The 27,930-nt window shown below is 40.3% G+C and overlaps 1 protein-coding gene across 1 annotated transcript; it reads right to left on the bottom strand.

Moving 5' to 3' along the window:
* Positions 1-430: 430 nt before the first annotated feature.
* pomgnt2 (protein O-linked mannose N-acetylglucosaminyltransferase 2 (beta 1,4-)) lies at positions 431-27,930 on the bottom strand. The gene is made up of 2 exons (XM_040013098.1): positions 27,586-27,930; positions 431-4,300 (listed from the first exon to the last, which is right to left on the bottom strand). Exon 2 carries the CDS (start codon positions 4,210-4,212, stop codon positions 2,404-2,406), a length of 1,809 nt encoding a protein of 602 aa, XP_039869032.1. The 5' UTR covers positions 4,213-4,300; positions 27,586-27,930; the 3' UTR covers positions 431-2,403.

The raw sequence follows: 27,930 nt of genomic DNA, 5'->3' as shown, positions 1-27,930 counted from the left end.
ATGAAGACACCACTCGACTCACTGTCATCAGCTGTGTTCATCTGTGATGCTGCTCTAATACGTGTGAGGCAGAGGACATTAAGAGTAAAGTTGTGTCCACAATGGAAGCAGTTTGCAGTGACATGGTAACCAGGGACCATAGAAAATGAATGACATTCAGTGACTTATGGACAAAATAACTGCTCCCAGCACAAAGTCAGTGGGACAGACACCTCCAGTGTGAATGCAGCTTTAAAACACAAAGGGGAACGAGCATCTCTGATTGGCAAACACTATGATGACACTAGGTATGAACTCAGTATGTCGTGTAAAAATAAATATACATGTTCATTATCGAAAAAACAATTATACCATACACCAGCACATCTAGTTCTGTGTCAGCTTATAATATAAATCATGGAGCTATAACAGATATCACAGACAAGAAAGCTAAGAAATAAGCTTCTTTATTCAATCACACTCACTGAAAAAAAAAAAAACTATTTGCTAACAGAAAACAGAGACTTGTGTTTTACTCGGCACATACAGAGATACACAGAAATCTAATCAACAACACTAACACATACATATCTAATCAATCACATCCTGAACACACAGCAGTTGCTTAAAATAATCTCTTGAACATGCAGTGATAAACAACTGCATATGAAAAGTGGAGGAAAACAGAAAAGGCATGAAAATAAAAGCAAAAAGGAGCAGCAGCCACAACATTGCAGGGGGGACATCATAAAGTGTACAGTAAGGAAAATGGCGCAATCTCAACAATATAAGTCATTATTCTGATGGCAGTGTTTTGCCATTCCATAAAACATCTCTTGCTACATTCCTACTATGACATAGTTTCACCTCCATTTAAAGATTTATCAGTACATTTGTGCACTGGAGCTACCCACATGCAGTATTTCATTTGCAGACTACACTAAAACATGTTTAACAGGCAGCGGTTTCCAGCTAAAATTCAATATTAGACTTCCTTATACCAGCCAGAAAACCTTAGAGGAATGTAAGTTAAAAGACACATAACTGGGAATTTTATCCTAATTAACAGAGGTTCACACAAGGCTGTGAAACACTAAGCTGCAAAAATACCTTGTTAGATTAAGGAAAATGCTTTTTACACAAGGCAGTGAAATCCAACTGTCCAGCAGCAAACTGCTGGATACAGCAGGGAAAATGCTTAACACTAATTACAGCCTGGCGTAACAGATATACACTCGAGAAAATGATAATATTACAGTTGTAATTACTGCCAATTAGAGAAAAATTAATTATTTATGAAGGAATTTATTTAAGCAGGAAAACAGAGAGAAGTGATTTGTTACCGGGCAGTGTGGAGCTATAAATATTACATAAGAGGAACTAATCTAAAGATATTAAACTCTACGATATGTTCTGAAATGACTTGACAGTGAATTTCCAAGACACTGATTACTGCTGTATTGTGAAACTGTTGCATTATCTGTAAGTCCTTCGTGACATTTTTGGAAGCAGTGTTAAACTTAGCAAATATTAGAAAAGAGCTCTATGATCTGAGGTGGCTGACATGAACGATGAGTAGCTGAAACCATGTGAAAAAGGTTGCTTTGGTTTTGACTAGATCCTGTAAATGACTGTGTATGGAATTTAACAATTGTGAGGCAAAAGACGCCACACAAAAAGTTAGGCCTGGTACTAGAAGTAATATGTATTTTAATTGCATATCAATTTTAATTCCATTTAGATTGCATCGTCTTAACATAAAGCAATAAATGTAATTGTAAAAAATGTGTCAAACAGTAGATTTATTTGTCAGTAAGACTACATCTTACTGACAAATATGCATTACATTATTTTTATTACTTTACATTTAAACTATGTAAAAAACGAGTAGAATCAAAATTTTTGTGCAATTAAATTATATAATCTTAAATATCAGGCCTGAATATTTTTTCCCCAAACGGACACCATGAAAACACACACGCACGCACGCACGCACCAATAGACAAGTCAAAAACCATTTTTTTAAAAATCGTATTCTAAAATGTCTTTTGTTCCTTACAGAGAAAGTACATTGCATACTGTAAAAGGTAAAGAACCAGTGTTTTGACTAACACATAAAACATTTTATATATTATTTTTCACAAATAAATCTGCTGATCTGAATTCTAGTTTTATTAGAAGAGACAAAGTTTTTTGCACTTTCTTTCTAAATATAAGCGATGAACTTTTCATTCGTTTCTGGCCGTTTCTGACCATGGTTCTTCTGCAGTTCATCCCGGGCTGAGCATGGAAACAGCACCATGCAACAGCCATTTTACAGACCATAATCCAACAGAGTCCCCCTTTTCCAAAGTGACTGACTGAAACAGTGACTTCACCATTATATGAAACTGCACAAACAAACAAGCAGGCCTTGTGCTCACACTAGGTCCTGCATGTAAGAACATCAGCAAAGGGGCCTAATAGATTCTTGTTGAAGATGCACCTAACCCACACCAGGTAAGTGGTGAAGGGCTTAATGTTTTCTGAAAACGTGTAGTTCTGCTGGGGAAGGATATAAGGCATGTAGGTGTTCTCTCCCTGCTCCTGGATCCACACCTCGTACTTCACCTCTCTCACTTTTAGGAATTTCAAATTCCATGGGATCTGCCAAGAGACTGTGAGTTTAGCCTCATTAGTGGTTTGTACTGAAGTTTGACATTTAGGTTCTCTGACCCGGCCCGGATGGACCGTGCTGGCCACCTTGGCCTTTTTTAAGCTGGGCTTGGTCTTCATGCCTTCTTTGAGGACTTCCAGAAAGGACGGGATGTCCACTAAAGTGTCCTGATAGATCCGGAAGAGCCACTCTGGGTTGCGGCAGCAAAGGTGCCTGGGGACTTCCTTGCTTGCCTGGATCCGATCCTGCTCCTCTTTGTCCAAGTGAGCAATGCCTCCTTGTTCCCAGGGTCTGTCTGGGTGGGTGACAGTATTCTCCTCCTTAGTGTTCCTCCAGGAGATGTAGTGAATGTCCATGCCTGGAAGGGAGGCAAGAGTTTTATATGGTGTATACTGCTCAGGGTTCACAGCAAAAGGGAACAGCTCCACCACAGCAGCACCTCTAGGGAGGAAGAGTGAGGTGATAAGCTGAGCTCCATGCATGCTGACCAACATGGAAGCGCCACTGATGACCTGTACAATACTGGGAAAAGACTGCTCTTCCAAGGACACTGTGACCACTCTCATCTGAAACTCTTGGGCCAGCGCCATGATTACCTCTGCTTCATTCAGTATAAGTCTTGTTGTTGACCGACTGAAAACGACAATGTAGTCATCCTTCTTCTCTTTCTCCTTCTCATCCTCAGCGCTTCCTCCCTCCTTCTCCATCTCCTCTACCCTTGTAATGTTCATTTTGTCCATCAGAGCTCTGGCAAACTGCCTGATCTCATTGCCTGAGACCAATATGTTAGCTTTGGGCCCCTGTGGCTGGACAAAGCCATATTGGTACCAGGTAGTCATTTTGGACAAGCCAACATAAGATTTAGTAAAGCACATGAGCTTTCCAAAGTTCTTAAGCTGTTCTTTGAGAAGCGGTTGCTTACTACTAAGAAGACGGTAAAGGTCAAAGTGTGGGCCTTCGCTCCAGCCCTCCATGAACACAAGACGAGCCTCGTCATCCAAATCTGAATACTGCTTCATGGTATAGTAGGCTGGGAGGAGGTCGTCGTGGAATACATGCATGAGGTTATCAGGATTAAACCGATTCAGGATCAGTGTTATATCTGGTACAAACACAGGCTTGGGCATAAACTTTAAAGCAGCAGCTGGGAGCTCTAGAAAGTTGAAATATTGGGTATTGTGATCTTCTACTGAAGACAAGTCCAGCAGGGCAGGTTGGAAACGTCTGGACCCCAGGTTAGGCAGCATGACAGAGGAATTGGAATGGAAGAACACAAACTCCTCTGCCTCAGAGCTGTAACAGAGGTAGTCAAAGCGGCAGATGCGGTCAGTGTGCATCTTCCCAGTGCAGACCATGCGGGTGCCGTGTTCCTGAAGCGCCTGCAGAGCAACATGGTAGTCGATACGGGCCTGTGAGACCTCCTGGGACTGCTGTGTCATATGCAGCTCTTCCTCCAACAGAGCAGCATGCTCACTCAGCTTGGAATATTTCCAAAGCAGAGCTGCGACCACAGAGACCAGCAGACCATTAACAAGTGCACCCACACTCATCCTGCAACCTGCCACTGAAGCCCGCATCACTGCTGCTGCTTAGGACCCACCTCCTGACTCCAACTGGCCTCCAACCTCAGACGGAGGCGACGAGACATCCGCTGCCAGGAGCAGACTTAAAGAAGGGGAAGAAGAGATGAGCACAAGTTAAAATATAGACATTAAAAAATCTATTTAAAAAAATAACTAAATTTTTTTTAAAAAGGCATTGTTGCTACAAGCAATTATCTAATTAACGATATAGCACACAGAGGACAGCTATGATATAATAACCAAATTAATAGTCAGACCTATAAGGCTGCAGTGCTTTTCATGTAAGCAACACAATATCTGGTGATTCATCTGAACAGATCTCAGCTCTCACCTTTGGGAATAGCAGCTGTTTACCTAAGCGAACAAATGAGACATTTTCCTAACCTTACATCCTCTGTCACCCTCCCTGAATATGTCAAGACAAATTACAGTGCGAGGAGGCAGAGAGAAAGGAACAACACTATTGCTTTCAACTCTACTCATCTGCATACTGAGAGAACAAGTGAGTCATTGAGAGACTCAAAATCAAACCAGCGGCTAATAGCAAGCAGCTGCCAGCAGACACACGGCAGCTAGCATGCTAAATACCTACTTCAGGGCCAGCTTGGTTAAAACAACAGTTACTACAATAATCAATTACTTAACATGCTATTCCTAATTTTGAATGATATATGTACCCAGAGGAGGAGGTTAAATTTAAATGTATACTTTGGTATGCCATGCAATAAGTAATAATTTTATAAAAGGCATTTAGAGAGTGAATCGTCCCCTCTCTACAACAGGTCTTGTGACGCAAAGCAAACTAAATCAGGTCAGACAAAACTAAGAATGCACACACGCAAATTAAGCAAAGTGTCAAGAACAACACATCGACATGAACCTAGCCTGGGGAAATGTTTGTTTTTTTAGACACCATCTTCTTTCCAAGGTCAGGACCTATTTATAACTTGCAATGTATGTACTGCTCTAACACTTTTCCAGTACTTTATTTTATCTTGTTCACTGCATCATTTCGTTCCTGTTATGTCATATAAAATTTGCACTTTTGTTTTTTGCTCCCTTCTTGTTGCCCTCCTGGACTCCCCGAGTTTCTTGCATGCTGTCTCTCTTCAGCAGGAGTCGACCTGACTCCCTGGGCTATTTTTGACATCCATGCAAGTACAATATGTTATTGTCAATAGGGTCATTTTTTGTGATCAACCTGAATACACACAGGCACAATATAGGCAAAACTCCCAAACACAAAATTAACAACGTAGTGCATCCTGTACAGTGTAGCAAGGAATGCTCAGACCTCCAGACTGAAGAGACCAAACAGCCACTTCATAATGCACAACACAGAAGAGCCACCTTAACGGGACAAGACTCCGCTGTCTATCTGCATCTAAAGGACAAAGGTCACTCTTTCAAGGATGCCAATGTTCACATTTTGGACAGAGAAGACAGATGGTTTGAAAGAGGAGTGAAAGAAGCCATCTATGTCCACTGTGAACGACCATCTTTGAACAGAGGCGATGGTTTACGACACCAACTGTCTGCCATCGATAATCAAGTTTTGAGATCCCTTCCCAAACGCCTTAACCGCCCAATCATGATGGGGTTGGGCTAGGCTTCACAATGGGTTCACCCGAAACCTTGGCTGATTGTAACCCACACCCGTTTTCATACCTTGGCTCGTGTGATTAGGTAAAGGATCAATAGGGGGTCCATGACCCTCTTGTGGACACTCCCATAGGGCTTAAAATCTGGGACCACCAAATCCTAAGAGCAATGAAGATGTTTCGCCTCTCATCCGAGAAGCTTGAAGAGATGAAATTTAAAGAACACTTTTCTTTCAAAGCTCCTTAGACTATGATGACCTGGATGACTGAGAACCTTTGCAGACAAATATAAGCAGTTCAAAACGCAGCAATGAACAGCTGCTGCAGAGAATAAAGAAGGGTTGCACCAGCTCGACCTACTCTAGGTCTTAGGCAAAGTCTGCCACAATATGGCACTCTATGTCCAAGGTTTTAAAAGTTGAAGCATCTCGTTTTATTATTTTGTTCTCCGGATGACGACCAGGACAGTATGTCGCTAACTGGGATGTATCTTGACCAATCTGATGATCATAGCATTTATCTCTTCAGCTAGCTTCATAATTCTCATACAACAATTCTGGTTTATAAATGTCACTAGCTCATCTTTATTTTCCAAGCTGCTGTCTTTAAAGCCCAAAATGTTACTCTGCAATATACAGTAACGGTCAAAAGTCTTAGAACACCCCAATTTTCCCAGTTATTCATTCCAATTCAAGTCGTTCAAGTCCAATGAATAGCTTGAAATGGTACAAAGGTAAGTGGTGAACTGCCAGAGGTTAAAAAAAGGGGGTAAGGTTACCAAAACTGAAAAATAATGTACACTTCAGAGTTATACAAAAACACCTTTTTCAGGGAACACAAAATGCGTTAACAATTTAAAGCTGCAGCAATGGAGGTTGACCAAGCCTTAAAGCTGTTGCTACTAATTCCTACAGCTGTTCTAACTTTTCTGGATTACTTACAACCCCCTCTGTCTGCATAAAAGCAGTGTTGGAACACACTGTGATACCGTACCCTCGTGAGCATCAATTGAACAGTATTGTACTGCAGAAAGTAGTGTGTTGCTACAAAAATGGCGAGAAAAAGGCAATTAACAACGGAAAAGAGACAGACCATCATAACACTTAAAAATGCAAGTCTTTCCTACAGAGAAATTGCAAAGAAAGACAAGGTGTCAGTGAGTACAGTTTTCTTTATCATCAAGAAACACTCAGACACTGGGGCAATCTCTGACAGAAAGGTGTCTGCCAGACCCAAAGCCACAACTGAATCAGAGGACAAGTTTCTGAGAGCTAACAGCTTGCGTGGTAGGTGGCTCACAGGCAACAGCTTCAAGCACAGCTTAATAATGGTCGTAATAAGTAAGCCTCACCTGATTAATCAAAATTTGAAATCTTTGGTTCATCACACAGGATCTTTGTATGCCTTTAAGTAGGCGAAAGGATGGCTCCACTGTCAAACATGGAGGAGGAAGTGTGATGGTCTGGGGCTGTTTTGCTGGATCCAGGGTCGGTGACTTGTGCAGAGTAAGAGGCACCCTGAACAAAAACGGCTATCACAGCACTCAGCAGCGCCATGCAGTACCCTCTGGCATACACCTAGTTGGTCAGGGGTTTATCCTACAGCAAGATAATGACCTAAAACATAAGTCCAAGCTTTGCCAGAACTACCTCTGGAGAAAAAGAAACTTCTAAGCTTGAAAACATTGAGTGACCAGCACAGTCTCCAGACTTCATCAAACTGGTTTGGGATGAAATGGACAGAAGAGTGAAAGCAAAGCAACCTACAGGTGCCACACATTTATGGGAAGCTCTGCTGATAAGGGAAGAACTTTGTGAAGAATATTTGATTTCAATTGCAGAAAGCATGCCACAGGTGAGTTCAGCTGTTATAGCTGCCAAAGGTGGCTACTTTGATGAGTCAAAAGTTTAAAATACATTTTGGCCGATAAATTAATTCCTTTTTTTTTTTCCCTTTTTTTTTAACTCCAACTGCTTATTTGTACTATGCTTTCATTTCAGAGTGCAATGAGACATTAAATTGTTTAATGTCTCATTGCACTCTTTATTATATAAAAAACTGGAAAAATTGTGATGTTCTAAAACCTTGGACCAGTAGTGTGACATGTAATATACTGTGTGTATATATATATATATACATATATACACATACACATATATATACATACATACATATATACATATATACACATATATATATACATATATATATGTATATATATGTCTCAGAATGAGACCCTTGAGCGACAGTTGGAACACATCGCGGAACGGATCACTGCAGTTGTGAGGTCTCAGAATCAAAAGAATGACAACACCATGGAACAGAAAGTTTGATACCATCATGGGGAGGCTCGCGGCTCTCCAACGGGAGATTGAGAGACCAGCGTCAGAGTGTTAAAGAGCAGCCTGAAAATTCTCCTGGGCTGCTCGCATGGAAATTTACAAAATCAATATCAAAATTGCGGACCCTCATCACGGCGCCAGCTGCGGCCCAAGGCTGGAGCCGAACACTGATCCCCCCTCCCTTTCCAAACGCCTTCGATGCTTGTGCCCTACCGGGGAAGATGGCAGTCAACTGGACCAGCGCAGACATGCTGCAGGACCGGATGCGCTGTCTACACCGGCTCTCTCTTACCCTTTACCCGCCCCTGTTACTTGTCTTGTGTTTCTATGGTGTATTGATAGTCATGTGCTTTTTGTGCTGAGGTGTTTTTTCTGTTATCAAACGGTTCTCCCACTAGGAGCTCAGTCTGAGTGGAGTTTTTTTTCTCCTCCTCTTACCTCATGTTATGTATTTTCGTTGTTTTTTTTCCTATCAGCCTACCTTTCTGACACGTCTCCCCAATGTGATGTTTGTGTAAAGTTGGTCAGAAGGTTCCTTTGTAAGTGCGCATGCGCCATTAGCGTGCTGCCTGCTGTAACCCTAATTTCCTTCGGGATTAATAAAGTATTCTGATTCTGATATATATATATATATATATATATATATATATATAGATATATATAGATATATATATAGATATATATATAAATGTGTGGCAGAAACAAAGTTAGTTTTTATAAGCAGCATCTGCAAACAGTTGCTTTATATGCAAATATATACACTGAACTCAAAAGAGGAAACATGCAGGTCATGAAGACCACAGAGGAAAAGGATTTGTCTTTATTCCCCTCAAAAAAAACCATTCCTTGCTGTAAAATAAGCCGATAAAGAATGCTTAATGCCATTTCCCATGACAAAATGTCACAGAAGAAGCACAATGAATGGGAGTCAAAGCACCATATACAGAAGCATCACATTGATGCTGATGCAGCAGTAAAAATAAAGTCAAACGAAGTGTGAAGAGGAGGCTGCTAGTGAGGCTAACATTAGGCTGGCAGCCTGCATGCGCTGTTTGCTCCACAATGACAAGGGTGCGCAAGACAAGGCTTGCAGTGCCAGCGGTCCTGTTTAATCTCCCTGACTGCACACTGGCTCCCACAGGGATGCATGTGAATGCCCCCTGCAATTTGACTGAGCCAAGAAACCAAAGGCTTCAAAATGTCAAAGCCACTGCAAGACACCACAGCATGCACAAAACACTCTCATTTGCATCGCTATGTATTACAGGCTGCAAACAGAGACCTGAACAACTGTAAGCTGCTTCCTGGATCTGGTCACATCACAGAGCTAAAGTAAATCCAAAACATGGAAGTGCTTTCCAAAGTCTGATGTCTCTGTGTATACTTACATGTATTTGGAGTCATTTAAACTGACTCTTTGGCAGTGTGATGGAGAGAGCCAATATACTGCCCAAGAATAACAATGTTCAAATAAGGAAAAGGTCACAGCAGTCACCAAATATAATCAAATTTGAGTAAAGGTCTGGCTCCTCAGCAATGGTTATAATACAGAGTCATATTCTTTTTCATATACAGTTGTGGCCAAAGGTTTTGAGAATGACACAAATATTAGTTTTCACAAAGTTTGCTGCTTCAGTGTTTTTAGATCTTTGTGTCAGTTGTTTCTGTGATGTATTGAAGTATAATTACAAGCACTTCATAAGTTTCAAATGCTTTTATTGAGAATTACATCACGTTTATGCAAAGAGTCAATATTTGCAGTGTTGGCCCTTCTTTTTCAAGACCTCTGCAGTTGGCCTTGGCATGTTGTCAATCAACTTCTGGGCCAAATCCTAACTGATGGCAACCCATTCTTTCATAATCAATGCTTGGAGTTTGTCAGAATTAGTGGGTTTTTGTTTGTCCACCTGCCTCTTGAGGATTGACCACAAGTTCTCAATTGGACTGAGGTCTGGGGAATTCACTGGCCATGGACCCAAGATTATTTGTTCCCTGAGCTACTTAGGTATCACTTTGGCCTTATGGCATGGTGATCCATCATGCTGGAAAAGGCATTGTTCTTCATCAAACTGTTTTTGGATGGTTGGAAGAAGTTTGCTGGACTTTCTTGAGTGCCCTGAAGCTGTCTTCACAATAATTAAACCTCTTTCCTTGAAGTTCGTGATGATCTGATAAATGGTTGATTTAGGTGCAGTCTTAGTTGCAACAACATCCTTGCCTGTGAAGCCCTTTTTTTGCAACGCAATGATGGCTACGTGTGTTTCCTTGCAGGTAACCATGTTTAATAGGAAGAACAACGATTTCAAGCATCACCCTCCTTTTAATGCATCCAGTTTGCTATTCTAACTCAGTCAGCATAACATAATAATCTCCAGCCTTGTTCTCATCAACATTCTCACCTGAGTTGATGAGAACATTATTGAAATGATCTCAGCAGGTCCTTTTATGGCATGAAATACTGTATGATGAAATGCAGTGGAAATTGAATTTTTGAGATTAAGTTCATTTTCATGGCAAAGAAGGATTTTGCAATTCATCTGATCATTCTCCATAACATTCTAGAGTATATGGAAATTGCTATCATAAAAACTGAAGCAGCAAACTTTGTGAAAACCACCATTTGTGTCATTCCCAAAACTTTTGGCTACGACTGTACATACTGACTTTCCTACTCTCAATCCAGGAGTCAGAGTTGGTGTGATGATGATGATGATGATGATGACGAAGGACAGTACTGTCCAAAATATTGGTCTAAAATTTCCATATGTGGTTAAAGTGATTACGATCTGGTGACTCTATAAGCCTTAGCGTATGGCATTTCATTGATCCGTCCTTTTGAAACTATTAAGTGACTTCTCATGCCCTGTGCATGATGGCACATAGTTATCTCGAAAGACACCTCTCCCTTCACAATAGAAATGGATCGTAGGATAAGGATGATAACTCAGAAACACAGTGCATTGATCTGCTGTGACCATTTCCCCCCAGGACATAGGTGGACCCAATTTGTCCCTGCAAAATGACACTCACAGTTTAACAGACCCAGCAGGACCCCTTCTTATAGACATGGGTTCAGGCTTTTAAAAGGTGTGTTCTGACAAGAAGAGACAAAAGCCCCATTTCCATTAGTACCTACTTGGATCGATCGGTTTACAGGGTTTTCCATAAGGTCATAGTACGTGGTACCAGGTAGGGATGCGCCATATCATACCGTTCACGGTAATACCAGCAACAATAAGAAAATGAAATATCGTGATAGAATATGGGTAAAACGCGCATGCGTGGTGCTTTTGTTTTCATACGCACATGGCTGAAAAAGCATGGCGGCGACGGAGAATGAGAAGGGCGAAAGCAGATCGTTGAATGAAACGGATGAAGCAGAATTGGTTTGTAAAAATGCTGCAACTTCAGTGGTGTGGAACTGGTTTAGCTTTAGTCCGTCAGCTCTAATAAAGTTGTGGAGTTGTAAAGTATTTTGTCTAGTGTCAATTATATCGTCAGTTATATCATTATCGCAAATTTTCAAATGTATATTGTGATAAATATTTTTGGTCACATCGCCCTGCTCTAGTACCAGGCACTATTTCAGTACCTGCTCCCCTGGGGTTCCAAGCAATCTGAGCAGGTACTAAAATGTCAGACTGCATGTCACCGATTAGCGGATGAGTAGTGTCCCTCCATGAGTCCTGAGAGCGTTTCAGGCAAGCTACATTGTAGCCACAGCTGCCCTGGGGCGCACTGACAGAGGCGAGGCTGCCGGACACTGGCGCCACCGGGCCATCTGACCACCACCGGTAGGCAAACGTGGGGTTAGTATCTTGCCCAAGGATATTAGGCATGCAGCCAGGAGGCAGCATGTGTCACATATTAATTACGTTGCGGGACACCCGGATGCATTGCTATGACGACAACCAAGCACGTTAAGTAGTATCGGATTGTAATAGAAAACCAGTCGATACGGGTCGAGTCACGGCGAGTCGATCCAAGTAGGTACTAATGGAAAAGGGGCTTAACAGCACTGGTGACAAGAGACCGCAGAATCTCAACAAAATCCAAGATGCTAGAGATCCCAAGTTATACTTTTCTCAAATGACTACCAGTCAGCTACAAAAGAATTCATATCAAACCAATCCACTTTATGTGGACAGTGTATAGGGCAGTTTAATTAAAAATATTTAACAATATATCCTTTATTACGGTATAAACAAAATAAAGAGTTGTTCCTCAATATGGATCAAATCATACAGACACTGAAACTTTGCTTGTTTTAAACATTTCCCCTGCTCATTCAGAGATCCTTTCCTACCATGTTTTCTATCTAAAATTGAAAGCAGCATATGAAATATTCAGTGAATATCTTCCTAGTGATGAGCTGTAGGGATGGAGGAATTGTGAACTGAGCAAGAGCGAATGCAATAGCTATGAAAGGCTTACCTGGCCTCAGTCAAATGACTTCATGTCACTTGATGTGCAAATACAGTTTAGCATTACACGAAGACTGTGTATTTTGTCTCTTAAAAGGTCCCTTTACTTTTTGCAGTTTAATGTCTTGTAGAATTTATTTAAAATAAATTACATTTTCTGTCACGATTCCACACAAAATAATCCCTTCAGATATCACAACTGTAATTACAGCCAAAGTACTGAATTAAGAACGTGAAACACTTCTAAAACCCTTCTGTCGTTATGACTTTAAGCTATTTGAAATGAGAATCAAAACAAAATGTGAAAACAAAATATCTACAAAAAGTGAAGAATATTTGACATTTTCTGATGATACCTTCTACTGCATATTGACCAGTATGAATAAGCCATGACTGTAAGGTTGATTACAATATAAAATGTTCATTTCTTTATGCCATAAAATTGTGTAAAACAATAATGCAATATAATCACAACATAGTATTTAGAATCTACTGAAATTAAGTAACTGATGTTTATCTCTTGCAGGTTCAGCCTTGGTCACTTTCCTCAAATGAGCCTGTTCTCATATTACGTTAATATACTCAAAAGGAATCAGGATATTTGGAGAAATGTGATTAAGGCAGGACATGAGAGAACATGTTTACCTGGTTACTGTAATACTATTGTTAAGATGCAGTAGTAGATCAGATCCCCCTCCTGCTCTTCCCAGCCATTACTCCCAATTACTGTAAGACGGTACCTTCTAAGTGACACAAGTGATGAGGCTGACTTTTCTCTACTGCCAACAAATGTTTGCTATGGAAATTTGCTCTTTGCATCCAGCTGTGCTGAAACGGAGCCAGTATTATTATTTTGAAACACTAATGTTTTGTTTCCACAATTATGAATGAATTTGTAAGCTGGTTAATTTTGCTAATTGTGCTCATCAAGCAACCATAATTCAATTAAATTTTATTTATATAGCGCCAAATCACAACAAGTCGCCTCAAGGCGCTTTATATTGTACAGTAGATACAGAGAAAAACCCAACAATCATATGACCCCCTATGAGCAAGCACTTTGGCGACAGTGGGAAGGAAAAACTCCCTTTTAACAGGAAGAAACCTCTGGCAGAACCAGGCTCAGCAAGGGGCGGGGCCATCTGCTGCGACCGGTTGGGGTGAGAGAAGGAAAACAGGATAAAGACATGCTGTGGAAGAGAGACAGAGGTTAATAACAGATATGATTCAATGCAGAGAGGTCTGTTAATACATAGTGAGTGAGAAAGGTGACTGGAAAGGAAAAACTCAATGCATCATGGGAATCCCCGGCAGCCTACGTCTATTGCAGCATAGCTAAGGGAGGATTCAGGGTCACCTGGTCCAGCCCTAACTATATGCTTTAACAAAAAGGAAAGTTTTAAGCCTGATCTTGAAAGTAGAGATAGTGTCTGTCTCCCGAATCCAAACTGGAAGCTGGTTCCACAGAAGAGGGGCCTGAAAACTGAAGGCTCTCCCTCCCATTCTACTTTTAAATACTCTAGGAACAACAAGTAGGCCTGCAGTGCAAGAGCGAAGTGCTCTAATAGGGTGATATGGTACTACAAGGTCATTAAGATAAGATGGGGCCTGATTATTCAAGACCTTGTATGTGAGGAGCAGGATTTTGAATTCAATTCTGGATTTAACAGGAAGCCAATGAAGGGAAGCCAAAACAGGAGAAATATGCTCTCTCTTTCTAGTCCCTGTCAGGACTCTTGCTGCAGCATTTTGGATTAGCTGAAGGCTTTTCAGGGAGTTTTTTGGACATCCTGATAATAATGAATTACAGTAGTCCAGCCTGGAAGTAATAAATTCATGAACTAGTTTTTCAGCGTCACTCTGAGACAGGATATTTCTAATTTTAGAGATGTTGCGCAAATGGAAGAACGCAGTCTTACATATTTGTTTAATATGTGCGTTGAAGGACATGTCCTGGTCAAAAATGACTCCAAGGTTCCTCACCGCGTTACTGGAGGCCAAGGTAATGCCATCCAGAGTAAGAATCTGGTTAGATACCATATTTCTAAGATTTTCAGGGCCGAGTACAATAACCTCAGTTTTATCTGAATTAAGAAGCAGAAAGTTAGCGGCCATCCAGGTCTTTATGTCTTTAAGACATTCCTGCAGTTTAACTAATTGGTGTGTGTTATCTGGCTTCATGGACAGATAGAGCTGGGTGTCATCTGCATAGCAGTGAAAATGTATGCTATGTCTTCTAATGATACTGCCTAAGGGAAGCATGTATAATGTAAACAGAATTGGTCCTAGCACTGAACCCTGTGGAACACCATAACTGACCTTAGTGTGTGAAGAGGACTCTCCATTTACATGTACAAATTGGAGTCTATTAGATAGATATGATACAAACCACTGCAGCACAGTACCTGTAATACCTACAGCATGTTCTAATCACTCTAATAGGATATTATGGTCAACAATAACTATCCTTTAAGACACCCAACACCCTCAATGTGTCTGAACTTCCATACTAGCATAATATTTAGCATGGTTAAATAGTATGTGAGCAGTTTTTAATATGTCCCTAACCAATGTTCCCTCTAAGCTCCGCGCGTGCGCAATTGCGCACTGATGGCACGGTCTCTGCGCAGAAAAAATCTGCGTTGCGCACAAAAAAAAAAATTCTAATGTGGATTGGAATTAAAGTAAATACATCAACAATTCTGTTTTGCAGTGTTAGTCAGTAAGTGACTGGCTGCTCCAGTATGGGATTAGAACGATGCCACCTTATCCCATAGTCCAGCCAATCACGTGATTCTCATTCACGGATATACGCAGCTAATCAACGTCGTTGACAGGCTATGACAGCGTCCTTATGTGCCGACACCGGTGTTTCAGCTAGCAAAGCAGCGTGGCTGATGTGGAGTGAAGCCATGTTAATGACAACGTGTACAACCATTGGAGATGTGAGCAGGACAGACAGAACAATAGACGGAAAAAGTGTGGACTTTATACCAGTTTTTAAATTGTGTTGATAGGCCACGTAAAACCAGAGTTGTGATAAAAAAATATCTGCAATGTTTGGTTTTCTTCCCGAATACTACCGTTGTTTATATTTACTGCGGGAAGAAATGGTAAAAACTGCATTTTATAAGGAAAACGCTCGAAAGCCTGTGAGCAAAGATGAAACCAAAACCCCCCCACCCTTTCCCATTGGTCGAAAAATGTACCATGTCGACCAATCAAAACATGGCATTTAGTTGTTAAGAAACGGGAGGAAGTTTTAGGAGTGACAGCGGTTTTGAGATGTGAGAGATTTGCGACATTTAGCGCAAATCTTGTGTAGTTAGTGTGTAGTGTAGTCAATAGTTTTGTTGTGTGTGTCAGAACAATGAGGCGACTGCTGAATGTTACAGGTGTTACAGGAGTGATACATCTCCTGTTGTCAGGCCTGCAGGTATCAGGCTGTTGTTCTCCTTTATCTCAAAGTGGACAGAAATTATTTTTTGGAGTGGCACAAATAATTTTTGTGGCATCAAATTTGATGCAGAACAGCTGATTGTTCTGTAAATAGTTTGAAATGTTTATTTTAAAAAATGCCTTGGCTGCATTTTTAGGTAAACAAGCTGCAAAAAACTTTGTTGTTTGCATAACTCAGTAACTTTTTTTGAAGAAGTAACTATATAATTAATTGCCCAACATTGGTCATTATTTACTGTATTTTGCAGACAGGGAGTTACAGGACTCTCTTCTAGACCACAGACTCAGACTCATAATACAAGTCAGAGCTTTTTTTTTTTTTTTTTTTTTTTTTTAAAAAAAGAAAAAAAAAAAGAAAGTTGTGTTTTCAAAATTGGAGTTCAAGTTATTTTTACTTCCAATAGTGTTAAAATACTACACAGGTCAAGAAAAAGGTTTTTTTTTTTAATTTGCCAAATGTTAAACTTTATTCTTTACTCATTTATTCTATCTTCTCAATTACAATCACTGTATACAACAGTATCAAAGGACCCCTGCTCCTCAGAACCCCCCATTACTTCTCACCAATTGCATTAACATCCACTGTCATGGGTGTATACAAAACCTTGCCTGCATCAGTTTTGCATACAGGATGTAGAATCATCAGGCATCTTTGCATCCCTTCAGCGCTCCAACACTTCACATCTACTTTTTTTTTTTTTTTTTACTGTCATGCGTTTCCTCAGCAACACATGACAGTAAAAATAGGCACATAATTATTATCAACCATCTACACCAACACCAGGGCCCTTCAGGTGGTCCTCAATCCTAAATAAATTCTATGCATTTAACCTATCTAGTCTAGGTGTAGGACTGATGGACAGACACCATGGCTCTAGCTGTAAGCCCGTGCAAGTCAAGGCTCCCAAAGAAAAGTCACAATATGAAAGACTTTTCTGTCTATGCATCAAGGACTCTGTTCTTTTTAAAGAAAAAAATAGATGTAAGGTAATTAAAAATATCAGACATTTTTTTAAACCATAACCAATCAGGCTACAAAGGTCTGAGAAGAAACCCAATTAGCGAGTTCATCACTATGAGCAACCATTACTTGTAGTCGTTTGATTTATTATTAATGTGAAAATATTGACTAATAGAACTTAGTCAAGACATACCTGACAAAAGCACTAAAAACTAGTTGAATAATGAGCACGCAGCTGCTACTTTTTAAAAACACAGCAGCTGTGTGAGCCCAACAGAGCCCCCTGTTAGCCTAGTTCCATCAGCATGTGACTTTACACTGTCATTTTCTAGCAGCCAAATACTTACAACAGATTTAATAAATGCAAGGATTGGGGTAGTCAAAGGCTGATTTCAGTATGATGAAATTCTGCATTAGTTTTGACGCTTATTTTCCTAATATCCAAATAAAATTTCAAAAGCAGGGCTGAGCACACTTCACTGCGCAGTAATGCGGCTCACTGCTGCTGCTGCTCATTGCTGAGCTAAGAACCACAGCACAGGCTACCAGACTAGTTAGAAAATCCTTTTGTACATCAGCACTTCTCTGCCCAATAAACCGTGCGGTAATGTGCCTACATGTATAATAATTTTCAACAAGCTGCCTAAAGTATGCATGAAATGGCATATATACAGTATACGAAGCAATGTGGAAAATAGCTTTTTCAAAGAAGACATGATTTGGGAGCAAAAGTGGTCTATGCATGAAAATAGCTTCAGCTTGTTTTATAGCCTTAGTTTTCAAGTAAAACGAAGGACAATACAGCTATTTTTGGTCTAAATTGCAAAACAATGTTTAAACAGCTTATTTTAGGCTTGAAATATAAATTATGTTACATGGATACAAGAAAATTATTCAACCCAATCTACCAGTGAGGCCAATAACCTTTTCCTTTGCATTAAAAAAAACCTTCCTGTTATTGGCTTGATGCAGCATTACAGGCTGACACCACATAATTGCATCATCAGTAATACTTAACAGTACTGCTTTCATAAGACATCTACAGCTTAGTCTGTGCTGCATCCACATGAGTGTAGAAACCACTGATGTCTGGTTCTTTATATGTTGTACCACACTATACATTACATGAAAAAAACAAAACACGTGACCCAGCCACTATGAAAAGGTGAAAGCAGGAAAGGATTTTTGTGTCACACATCGGGTGAGCAGTTTTCCATTCAGTTTTCATTCATTAAATCATAATTCCCTGTGATTTTCTAGAAGTTGTGACATAAGCACTTCTTTAGACCAGCTTGGACTGGGAATTGATCAGTGGTACAAAAAAAAAAGAGGGAAAATCTGTCTGTAAGCTTTGTATGTACTAATGTTGATAAAGCAAAACACGGTCAGCATCATCAAATGTTGATAAATTTGGAAGGGAACTATTTAATGGCTAACTAATGCTGAAATACTCTATTATACTTCCATTCAAGACAATGACAGTCTCATTAACTACTAGACAATACCATCCATCCATCTTCCTCCGCTTATCCGGGGTTGGGTTGTGGGGGAAGCAGCCTAAGCAGAGGAGCCCAGACCTCCCTCTCCCCAGCCACCTCCTTTAGCTTGTCTGGGGGAACACCAAGGCATTCCCAGGCGAGCCGAGAGATATAACCTCTCCTGGGTCTGCCCCAGGGCCTCCTCCCTGTGGGACATGCCCAGAACACTTCGTCCAGGAGGCACCCAGGAGGCATCCTTATCAGAATCAGAATCAGAATACTTTATTAATCCCGAAGGAAAGATGTCCGAACCACCTCAACTGGCTTCTTTCGATGTGGAGGAGCAGCAGCTCTACTCTGAGTCCCTCCCAGATGGCTGAACTTCTCACCCTATCTCTAAGGGAGAAGCCAGCCACCCTTCGGAGAAAGCTCATTTCCGCCGCTTGTATCCACAATATCGTTTTTTCAGTCACTACCCACAGCTTGTGACCATAGGTGAGGGTAGGGACATAGATTGACCGGTAAATTGAGAGCTTCACACTCAGCTCTTTCTTCATCATGACGGACCGGTACAGCATCCACATCACAGCAGCCACAGTACCAATCCATCTGTCAATCTCCCACATCCTTCGTCCCTGACCCATAGTGGACACACCACCCTTTTCCAGCTGAGGACCATGGCCTCAGATTTGGAGGTGCTGATTCTTATTCCCACCGCTTCACACTCAGCTGCCAACTGTTCCAGTGCGAGCTGGAGGACATCATCCGATGAAGCCAACAGAACCACATCATCAGGCTACCATCTAGTACTTCCCTGGTGGGGAAGCCTGGTCAAGTTTCTGTTGTGGCAGTCTTCCAGACTCCATCTCTGGTGTTTTAAATTTTTGCTGGCAATAGAAATCTAAACTCAAGATCTGCCTCAAAGCAGAGTACTGCAGGTTCTACAGCCAGAAAGTGTACGGTCACTTGACTGAGGATGCAGAGGTGAACAGGGATTGCCATTGGAAGCTGAAGGCCAACCAAAGTATAATAACAAAGTAATAATAAAGTATAATAGAAGCTTTGGTGGACAATGTGATGAGCTTTTGTAAACAACTATATACCAGCTTTCTCAAGTGTAGTTTTCCTATGGACTCAGGAGCACATAGAATGATCCTTGAACATTTCGTTCTTCTTGTTACAGGTCAATTCACCTCTTTCTTTGAACTATCAATCACTGCTCTCTCCATGCTAACACCAGTGTTACTGGGTTACTCTGGAGATGGTAAGCACCCTGATGATGTGGAAGGTAACACGGGGCAGTATTTAGCGTTTTAATGGGGATCCTGGAAAGCCGTGAAGTCTCAGGGAGGAGTGGCAGAAGTAGCCTGTGCACTGTAGCTGTTCAGCTGGTCCCAGCCGTTTATCATTCCTCATAGCTCACCATCCCTTCCCTTTTAGAGGTAACCATCTCTCTTTTTCCATATCTTTATCTACTTTGAAAATCACCTCAGAGGGCCTACCCCTGCCTCTTTCAAAAACAGATTGAAAAAAAGAAAAACAGACTCTGTATCACTAGAGTCCTTTCTTTTCTCCCCTGTACCTGTTTTTAGTTCCCTTCGGCCACTTTATTGCTGAGCTCTTCTGGCTGTGATGATGTGTCCTTATGTGTTGTCATCTTTATTCCTGAACTAAATGTGGCCTGTCAGATTGGATCAAGCTGCCTGGAGCTCAGTGTGGCACCAAAGAGAATTAATGGCCCAGTAGTCGTTATCTGGCTGTACAAAGACAAGTCACATAGTCTTTCTTTCATTTTGCATGTCTTTCTCAAATACATTTGGACAGACAGTTATACACACTTTGTTGGGTTACATAAATGCACTGCCATGCCATCCAGCACGGAGGTACAAAATCAGCCGGCTGCTTCATCACAGCTGGTAGCATGTCAGAAAATCTTCCAGGTCTGTGTTTGACACATCTCATGTCTACCCACTTGCCTAGATCAAACTGAGACAGATTACTTGACTGTTTGATAGCCAGCTCTTTAACAACATTTTCTTGCTTCCCTATATCATTTGCTAACAGTGACCCACTGTGCCTTCTGCAATATAGCAGATATAACATCAAGGCTTTTGTGCTGTCTCTTCTCCCCCAGGGATACAGGCGATGCAGAGACTGGCGTGGACAATCTGCAGAATGTGTGTGAGTAAGTGACAGACAGACAAAAAAGGAACAAAGTGAGAAGGACAACCTCTGAAAACACTGCAGCACAGCACTTCAGCGCTGCCTCAGGACAACAGGCAATATTCCAGAGAAGGGACCGAAATAGAACAGGAAAAAAAAAAGCTGGATGAACACTTAAGGATATCTGCCAGTGAACAAGATCTCAAGTTGCTGATCCTATCCGTTTTGGAGACTTGGGAGTCCTGTAAATTTAGAAGGATTTTCTTCCATACAAATTTGTGGAGGGCATGGTGGCAGGGGAAGAAAATCTTGAGCATCCTTTGGTGTTAAACTACTGTTAAAGGGTATGTCCATTTTCACTTGAATTAGAATTGTCTGCAAATAGTGACATATTAGTCCTTAGTTGTTAGGATTAACATTATCACGCCTGTGTGCAGTAAGGATGATGCAGACAATAACAAAATCTGTGTCAGGATGAAAAAGTAAAGGTATGATTTCAGTCTGAAGACATCTGCTGCCAGTTCTGCACAACTGAAGTTAAAGTTCCCACAAGAAAATCTGACTACAAACTACTCCGACATCATTTATCTACTTCTAAATTGCTGCTTTGTTTGTCATCTACCATTAAATTGTTCCTTTGTCTGAGTCATTGATCTTAATCTGAAGTCTATTTTTTTTCACTTCTCTGTAACAGCAATAAGTCTTAGCAGTTTGAGAGATTTCCTCACAGTTTCATTTCTGGAAAAAATGGCAGGAGATGCCATTAACTAGTCAAGAATTTATATTCTCTGCTGTAGCTAAGCATACTAAAAATACCTTTAGAAACTAGTGCTAGAACTGAGCTTTAAAATCCCTTTACAGTCAATTAATCCTGAAAGAAATAAACATACATGAAAAGACTCACTAGTCCTCCAAACAATATAATCCATCCATTCATATATGTACCTACAGTCACTTAACAGGGTCACATGGGCAGCATTCCAAGCACAAAGGTATGTCGGTGGTTTCAGAGGCAAAAATAAAATAAATAATAGATAACCACAATTTAGTACCACCTTTACACTTAATTCTAAATAGATATTTTCCTTCTGTTCTTAATGAAGGCTCTGGCAAATGTATACTTCTTGTCCCTGACACTTTAGGTAGGGCAAAACAAATATCAGGTCAGTTAGAAACCCAAATCTTAGGAACTTAAAAGCTTTTTCACAGGATCTCCATGCATAATTCATAGCCACTCTGAGACAATCAGAGGTTTCACTAACTTCTGTATTGCTCTGAAACCCAAACAAAGAAGGATTTCTTTAAACTACAGCCTAAACTGCATTTAAAAATGCAATGAGTGTTTGAAAACCTGGCAGCCTGCAGTGGTCATATGCGATAGAGCCTAGTGAGGAACTAAATGGAAGACAGTCCTGGATGATTCCCAGAAACAAGCTTCAGACCAACCAACCTAGTCTTTACACTATGCATAACTTCTGGTGTAAAACAGAGAAATAATTTTAGGAGACACTTCTGATAAAGCACCGGTTGGTCATACCTATACTAGCAACAGGCTTCGCATTGGAGCCTGTTAGAAGATCAGACTCAGAGTTTCTTCCATTTGGAGCCAAAGCCTTCCAAGTAACATATGTTTGTGTTGTCCTACACACTCTGAAAGCACTATGAACCAAGCCAAACGTAACAAAATACTATATGAAGGTTTCTGGGGTGTCACGCTTTTACTATGAACACAGCAACAAACGTCCAATGTCATGGGTTTAGGAGCTGGTAAGAGAAACATGAGCCAGCTGTCACTCATTCAAGTGTCAGACATTAAAGTCTTCTATAAACTGTCTCAACAGCACCCAAATTAGAGAGCCTGAACTTAGTGAATGGAAGCATAATTATTCAATGAAAGAAAAGAAAAAGATGATTTTTGAATAGGATTCATAAGGTACTCCCACATTGGCTTCAGCCCCAGTATAATTGCCACAAATGGCTTGTTACAGTCTTCTGAAGCCAAAAGGCCAAAACCACCCACAGGTACTTCCCAGCTGTAGTGGGTATTCTTGAGCTTATAATCAACACACCATTATATGGGTCAACTGCTCTGAATATGAGCTGGTTAGGAGACAGTACAGGAATTGTACCTCCTACGCTAACATAATCAGAGCATTATAAAATACAGCTTCTGCTGGCTCACTGTTCTACTTTGCTGACATGGGACCAAACTAACTGAGTTCTTGACCTTCTTTGACACAACGTTGATTTCAAGTGTAGCCCTAGTGTTTACCAGAGAGTTATAGACCTCTATCTGGGGTGATGGAGTGATCAGAGTCCATCAATTTCTATAAATAACCTATAAATTTAAATAACCAAGTAAGTCTCAGCAGAGCTACCTTCTCCTGAGTCTAACTACAACTCCATCACTGTAGCAGCGGATGAACCATTTCTTCATGAGCTGCAAGTCCTGGTTAGTGCAGGACTCTAGCTCACAGCAGAAGGTACCAGCTTCAGTCCAAGACAGAGGGATTGGAGTATGTCAGTGGAGCATGCTCTCTGGGGAAGCAGCTGAATAATATCAAGGACTGCAATAATGGTGAACTGGCCACTGGGCCAGCAGGCAGGAAACTTATGTGTGTAGAAGAGCCACAACTAGCTGGTTAGCAGTGACTGAACTTTAAAACAATCAGATTTTGCTCAATAAGTTCAGCAGTTCAGCAGCTCAGCAATAAATTGGCACATATACTTGGCCACCCATTAATATATATGTGTGGCTCATCCAAATAAAAACTAAAACAATAAAACATTGAGCCCACTTAAAACCCAAAGTTCAATAAGCTTTAGGAAGATGACCTTCATGTAATACCTAAAGTGTTCTCTAATTGCATTTTTCGTTACATGTATAATGAATTTCTAACAAAGGCTGCAGAGTGCTACACCCTCCAAAGCATGCAGAAAAAAAAGAACAAAAATGAAACATCAATTTCAAACGATTTTTATGAAGGATGAAAAAAAAAACATGCCTAAATGACAAAAGCCTGGATGTGCCTCTTCTGGTGCCATATTCACTGACACTGTGGGTCACTGTGCCAAAAATGGTGCCTTCCATTTATCTGACTCATGGGACTGATGATTTGAGGCACATGTACATCAGCTCCACCACCAGCCTCTTAAGCTATGATCACCTGAAGAGGCCTCTTATGGTATAAATCTCTCTCCAGAGGCGTTTGTCTGCCTTTGCAGTGGTATGTTTTCTGACTTAGCCTAATGTATAATCTGCTTTCCAACAAACTGAACTGAACCCATACTGTGTGCACCAGAGTTGCTGTAAAAAGTAATGAGAGTCAATTTTGCTCAGCACTTAGGGGATATGGAAATACATAAATATCACTTATTTCCACTGTTAAAAATGTAGGGGTCTTCACAGAGGGGACTCAAAATCTGCTAAATAAGCCAGAGCTATAGTGAAAGGTTGCAGAGAATGGCTTTGGAATAATTCAAAGACAAGAGCAGAAATGCAGATCATATTGGAAGTATAAAAGGGACAGGGCAAAGAAACAAAGCCAGGTGACACATCAAGTCAAATCGCTTATGGTGATGTAATCAAGATGTGACAAGATAACCACTGGATCACTTTATTGGTAAATATAAATTATTGAAGGAACACAAGTATGGTTTTAGGGAAAATGGAAGTACTACTTTTGTATTAATGGTGATGTTGAAGAAATGCCACAATACTGATCTAAAGAAACTTAATACAACATATTACAGTGAATTATTGAGAAAGTTGGAGACATAAAGGCACAAGCTCATGCCTGGATTAAAAAGCTGTTTGGAAAATAATGTGAAAATTCATTCATCATTTTCGTAATTTAGAAAGGCTACATTTGGATATTTTAGAGATTGGTCCAAACATTTTTTATGCTTTTTGCACTGCTTTTAATGTGAGTAGCTTCCCACTTACCCTCTATCTTGCTTATGGAACATTGCTTTTCAAAAGAAGACAGATGGATAAATTGAAGGAACAAAGGTTTGCAGATGTGCAGCATTTTGAAAATGACTACCTTTGCGGTTCTGGTGTTAAAACAAACATGAATTCTGACTAGGATTTCAGTCTGTTTGGATTAATGTCTGATTCAGAAAACATGCAAAAAGAATATTGGAAACTCCAGAAATATGAAATAACATCTTGTCTGTGAGTTTATCGACCATGAATACCACAAAAGCTTCACTGTGGTATTTTTATTTTCACAGCTCCAGTGTCATTACTGTGAACACCTCTTGTGAACCAATATAGAGGCAACAGCAAGCCGGTTTCCATTTGCTCAGAGTGCTAGGTTACAAAGCTGCACACCAAAGGACCATGATCAGACTGATAGTTATTCTTATTTTTGACAGTACTTATTATTATCAATCAGCTGATAAATGAATATGACAAAAGGGGATGTGTGGGATTAATCCTCCCTTTCTCAAAGGAAAACACAGCTATGGATGCATATGAATGATGTTTGCCTTAGATAATCACTGACTTGAGTCAAGTGCTGCTGACTCTTATAATTACAGTTCAAAGATACCTTGCTTGTATTCTGTGGTTTAATCTACAGTTTGCTTTTGAAATATATCATAACTTTCTTATCACACAAACAGTGGCGGTTGGTGGTTAAAAGAAAAAAAATAAATTTTGGGTGGGTGCAATTGGGTCTGACAGATCAAACAATGAAGGTCATGAAAAAAAACACAAACACAAATAACCCAGCTGTTCTACTATACTAAGCCTGAAAAAAGGTGAAGCTTCATGCTATTGTACAAGTGGCTACAGCTGCTCTCATGTCTTTTGCACTTTTCTGTTAAGTGCTTTATCATATAGCCTGCAGGGGAAGGTTTGTGTATATGCTCTCCCACGGTCTGTGGACTGCTGCTGTCTAATTCCGGATGGTCGAGTTCAAGCCCTTTGATTCTTTTCTTCGACCGACTGCCTTAAAAACAGAGTGTTGCTGTAAACAAACAACTGATTTTAACTCTGTTTCAGCAGCACTTGAAGTCACCATTCTTGGTCAAAAGCTAGCTAATGAGCATCTGTTCTTCTTCTTCAAAACAAGAGTGACTGTGGTGTGACGATGTGTGAATGACATGAATGAATCAAATTCTTAAACAAGGCAGGTAATCCATGCCGACTGGTTCAGGATGCACAAAATTGCACCCCAAGGGGTGAATTCAATGCTCCAACTGACATGACAGGAAAACTTTCAGTGTGTACATAGACTCCCATTACTCTGTTTAAACTAAGTGCGTGTTATTTACAACATCACCCAAAAATCTATATTCAAACCCTTCATGGTCACAAAACTGAAAAATTGAAACTGTTAATTGCATTAAAGGACTCTGCCTGGAGGTTAGACTCCAGGACTTTTAAGAACCATGTGGAACATTTACCAAGAAAATTAGAATAGAATGACTTTATTGTCCAAATTAATGGAAAATTGTCAGAATAAAAATTCTGGTGGCTATCAGCCAACATACATACATATGCATATAAAAATTCAATACAACTATAGAAATAAATCACAGCATCTTATTAATTAGTATGCTGATTGCTTTTGGCACAAATGATCCCGTATACACCTTTTTACTAGCTAGATGCATCCTATAAAATCGTTCAGAGGTCATCATTTCAAATTCAAAATAAAGGTGTTCACATTCTGCAACAATAGGCCGGGCTTTACTTAAGACAGCCTGATGACAAAGCTTATCCAATGAAGTTTGGTGTCGACCAATCAGTTCTGACAATCCTGTTCAGTTCTTCCTATTTTCAACAATCGAGGTACCATACCAGACTAAGATACTGAACTGAAGCATGCTTTCAATCAAGCTGACATAAACTCTTTCCACAGTTGTGGCTAACTGCAGAGCCTCCCAATATCCTGATAAGAAAAAAATTCTTATTAGCAGTCTTGTAAATGGAATTAGCATTAACTATAAAAGTTTATCTTTACATTAATATATGTTCCCAGACTTCCACAGACTGACCAGAGAGTGAAAGACCTTTTATGGAGCCTGTGTAATTCAAGACAAGCTCTTTGACACTGCCAAAATTAATCAACAACCAATGAGAGTTATGCCATTATTCCAACCTACATTCCTGAGCAAAACAGTTAGAGTTGCTACAAAAGAGATCCACAACAGCTATGTCGTCAGCATATTTTAACCTTTTTTACATTCCTATCCTGCAGCTGCATGTAATTTACATAAACATAAACTGGCATAACGATGGAACATACCGTTGAGGGGCCCCGTAGTAACGTGATTTAACTGACAAAATTTATTGATGACAAAGGTTGGTTGGCTGGTTATGTATGTAGAAACAAATCTTGATTTAAATCAACAAGTTGCAGGCTCATGCACTAGAACTGCACACTAGAATATTGTGCAATCCACAATTTGCACTATTTGCAAATAGTGCCTGCTTACCTTTGTTCTTAGACTGAATTTAAACACTGTACACAGCACCTCTTAGATGTACAAAACTATGAATCTACATTCTGTTACCTTTTAACATGTAATATTTATTTATCTTCAGATATATTGTGGTGCTATATGATTTGGCTATGTGTCTAAATTTGCTATATGGTTCTTGGAAATAGATCTCTTATTTTAAAACATACATTTTACATTTATCAAATTTATCATTAAATATAATAAATAACCGCTAAAAAAAAATCTTAACAATAATCGTAGCTACATGCATGAATGTATTTTTCAGGTTAGGTTATTTACTACTTTATACAAACACGTCAAACACATCTATACGTGAGCTGGTAGCCGCTGGACACGTTTCCCCGTGATATTTACCAACACCTGCAAAGGCAAAGCCCGGTGACAGTGAAGCTGAAGGAATTTCACAAGAACAGAACTGTGTCCCAGCAAAGCAAAAAGCTTTACCCGAACTGCAACTCTTACCTTAGGTCTAAGTGAAAATGTTGATTTTGTCTTTCAAGACAGTTGAGAGGTTAGCTCATTTGGGCAGCATCAGCGTCTCAGTATGTTGCAGAGTCGAAAGCAAAGACGTGTAGTGGAAACGGAAAGAAAAGCATACCGGCGTACACGGCAGCTGTGAGTAACCAAAAAAACACCCGCGTGTTCAGTCATGAAATTTCTCCGAGACTCGGCCGGGGGGTTTTGCTCTTGTTTACAAGCTAGCCTAGCGCTCACAAAAGCAGAACCAGAGAGATCATCTGCCTGAATACCGACTCCACTCTGCTGTGTCCAGTCTCCACCTACCGCCGAGGGGAATCCCGCGCTCAG

This window comes from Simochromis diagramma, unplaced genomic scaffold (genome assembly GCF_900408965.1).
Source record: "Simochromis diagramma unplaced genomic scaffold, fSimDia1.1 OVJJ01000618.1, whole genome shotgun sequence".
In the NCBI taxonomy this organism is placed as follows: domain Eukaryota; kingdom Metazoa; phylum Chordata; class Actinopteri; order Cichliformes; family Cichlidae; genus Simochromis; species Simochromis diagramma.
The sequence above is the reverse complement of the archived record's forward strand: the minus strand, read 5'-3'. Positions and strand labels throughout refer to the sequence as shown.

Bases quoted from the DNA above. Each gene is read 5' to 3' on its own strand.
- pomgnt2 (XM_040013098.1), bottom strand. From the start codon at position 4,212: ATGCGGGCTTCAGTGGCAGGTTGCAGGATGAGTGTGGGTGCACTTGTT.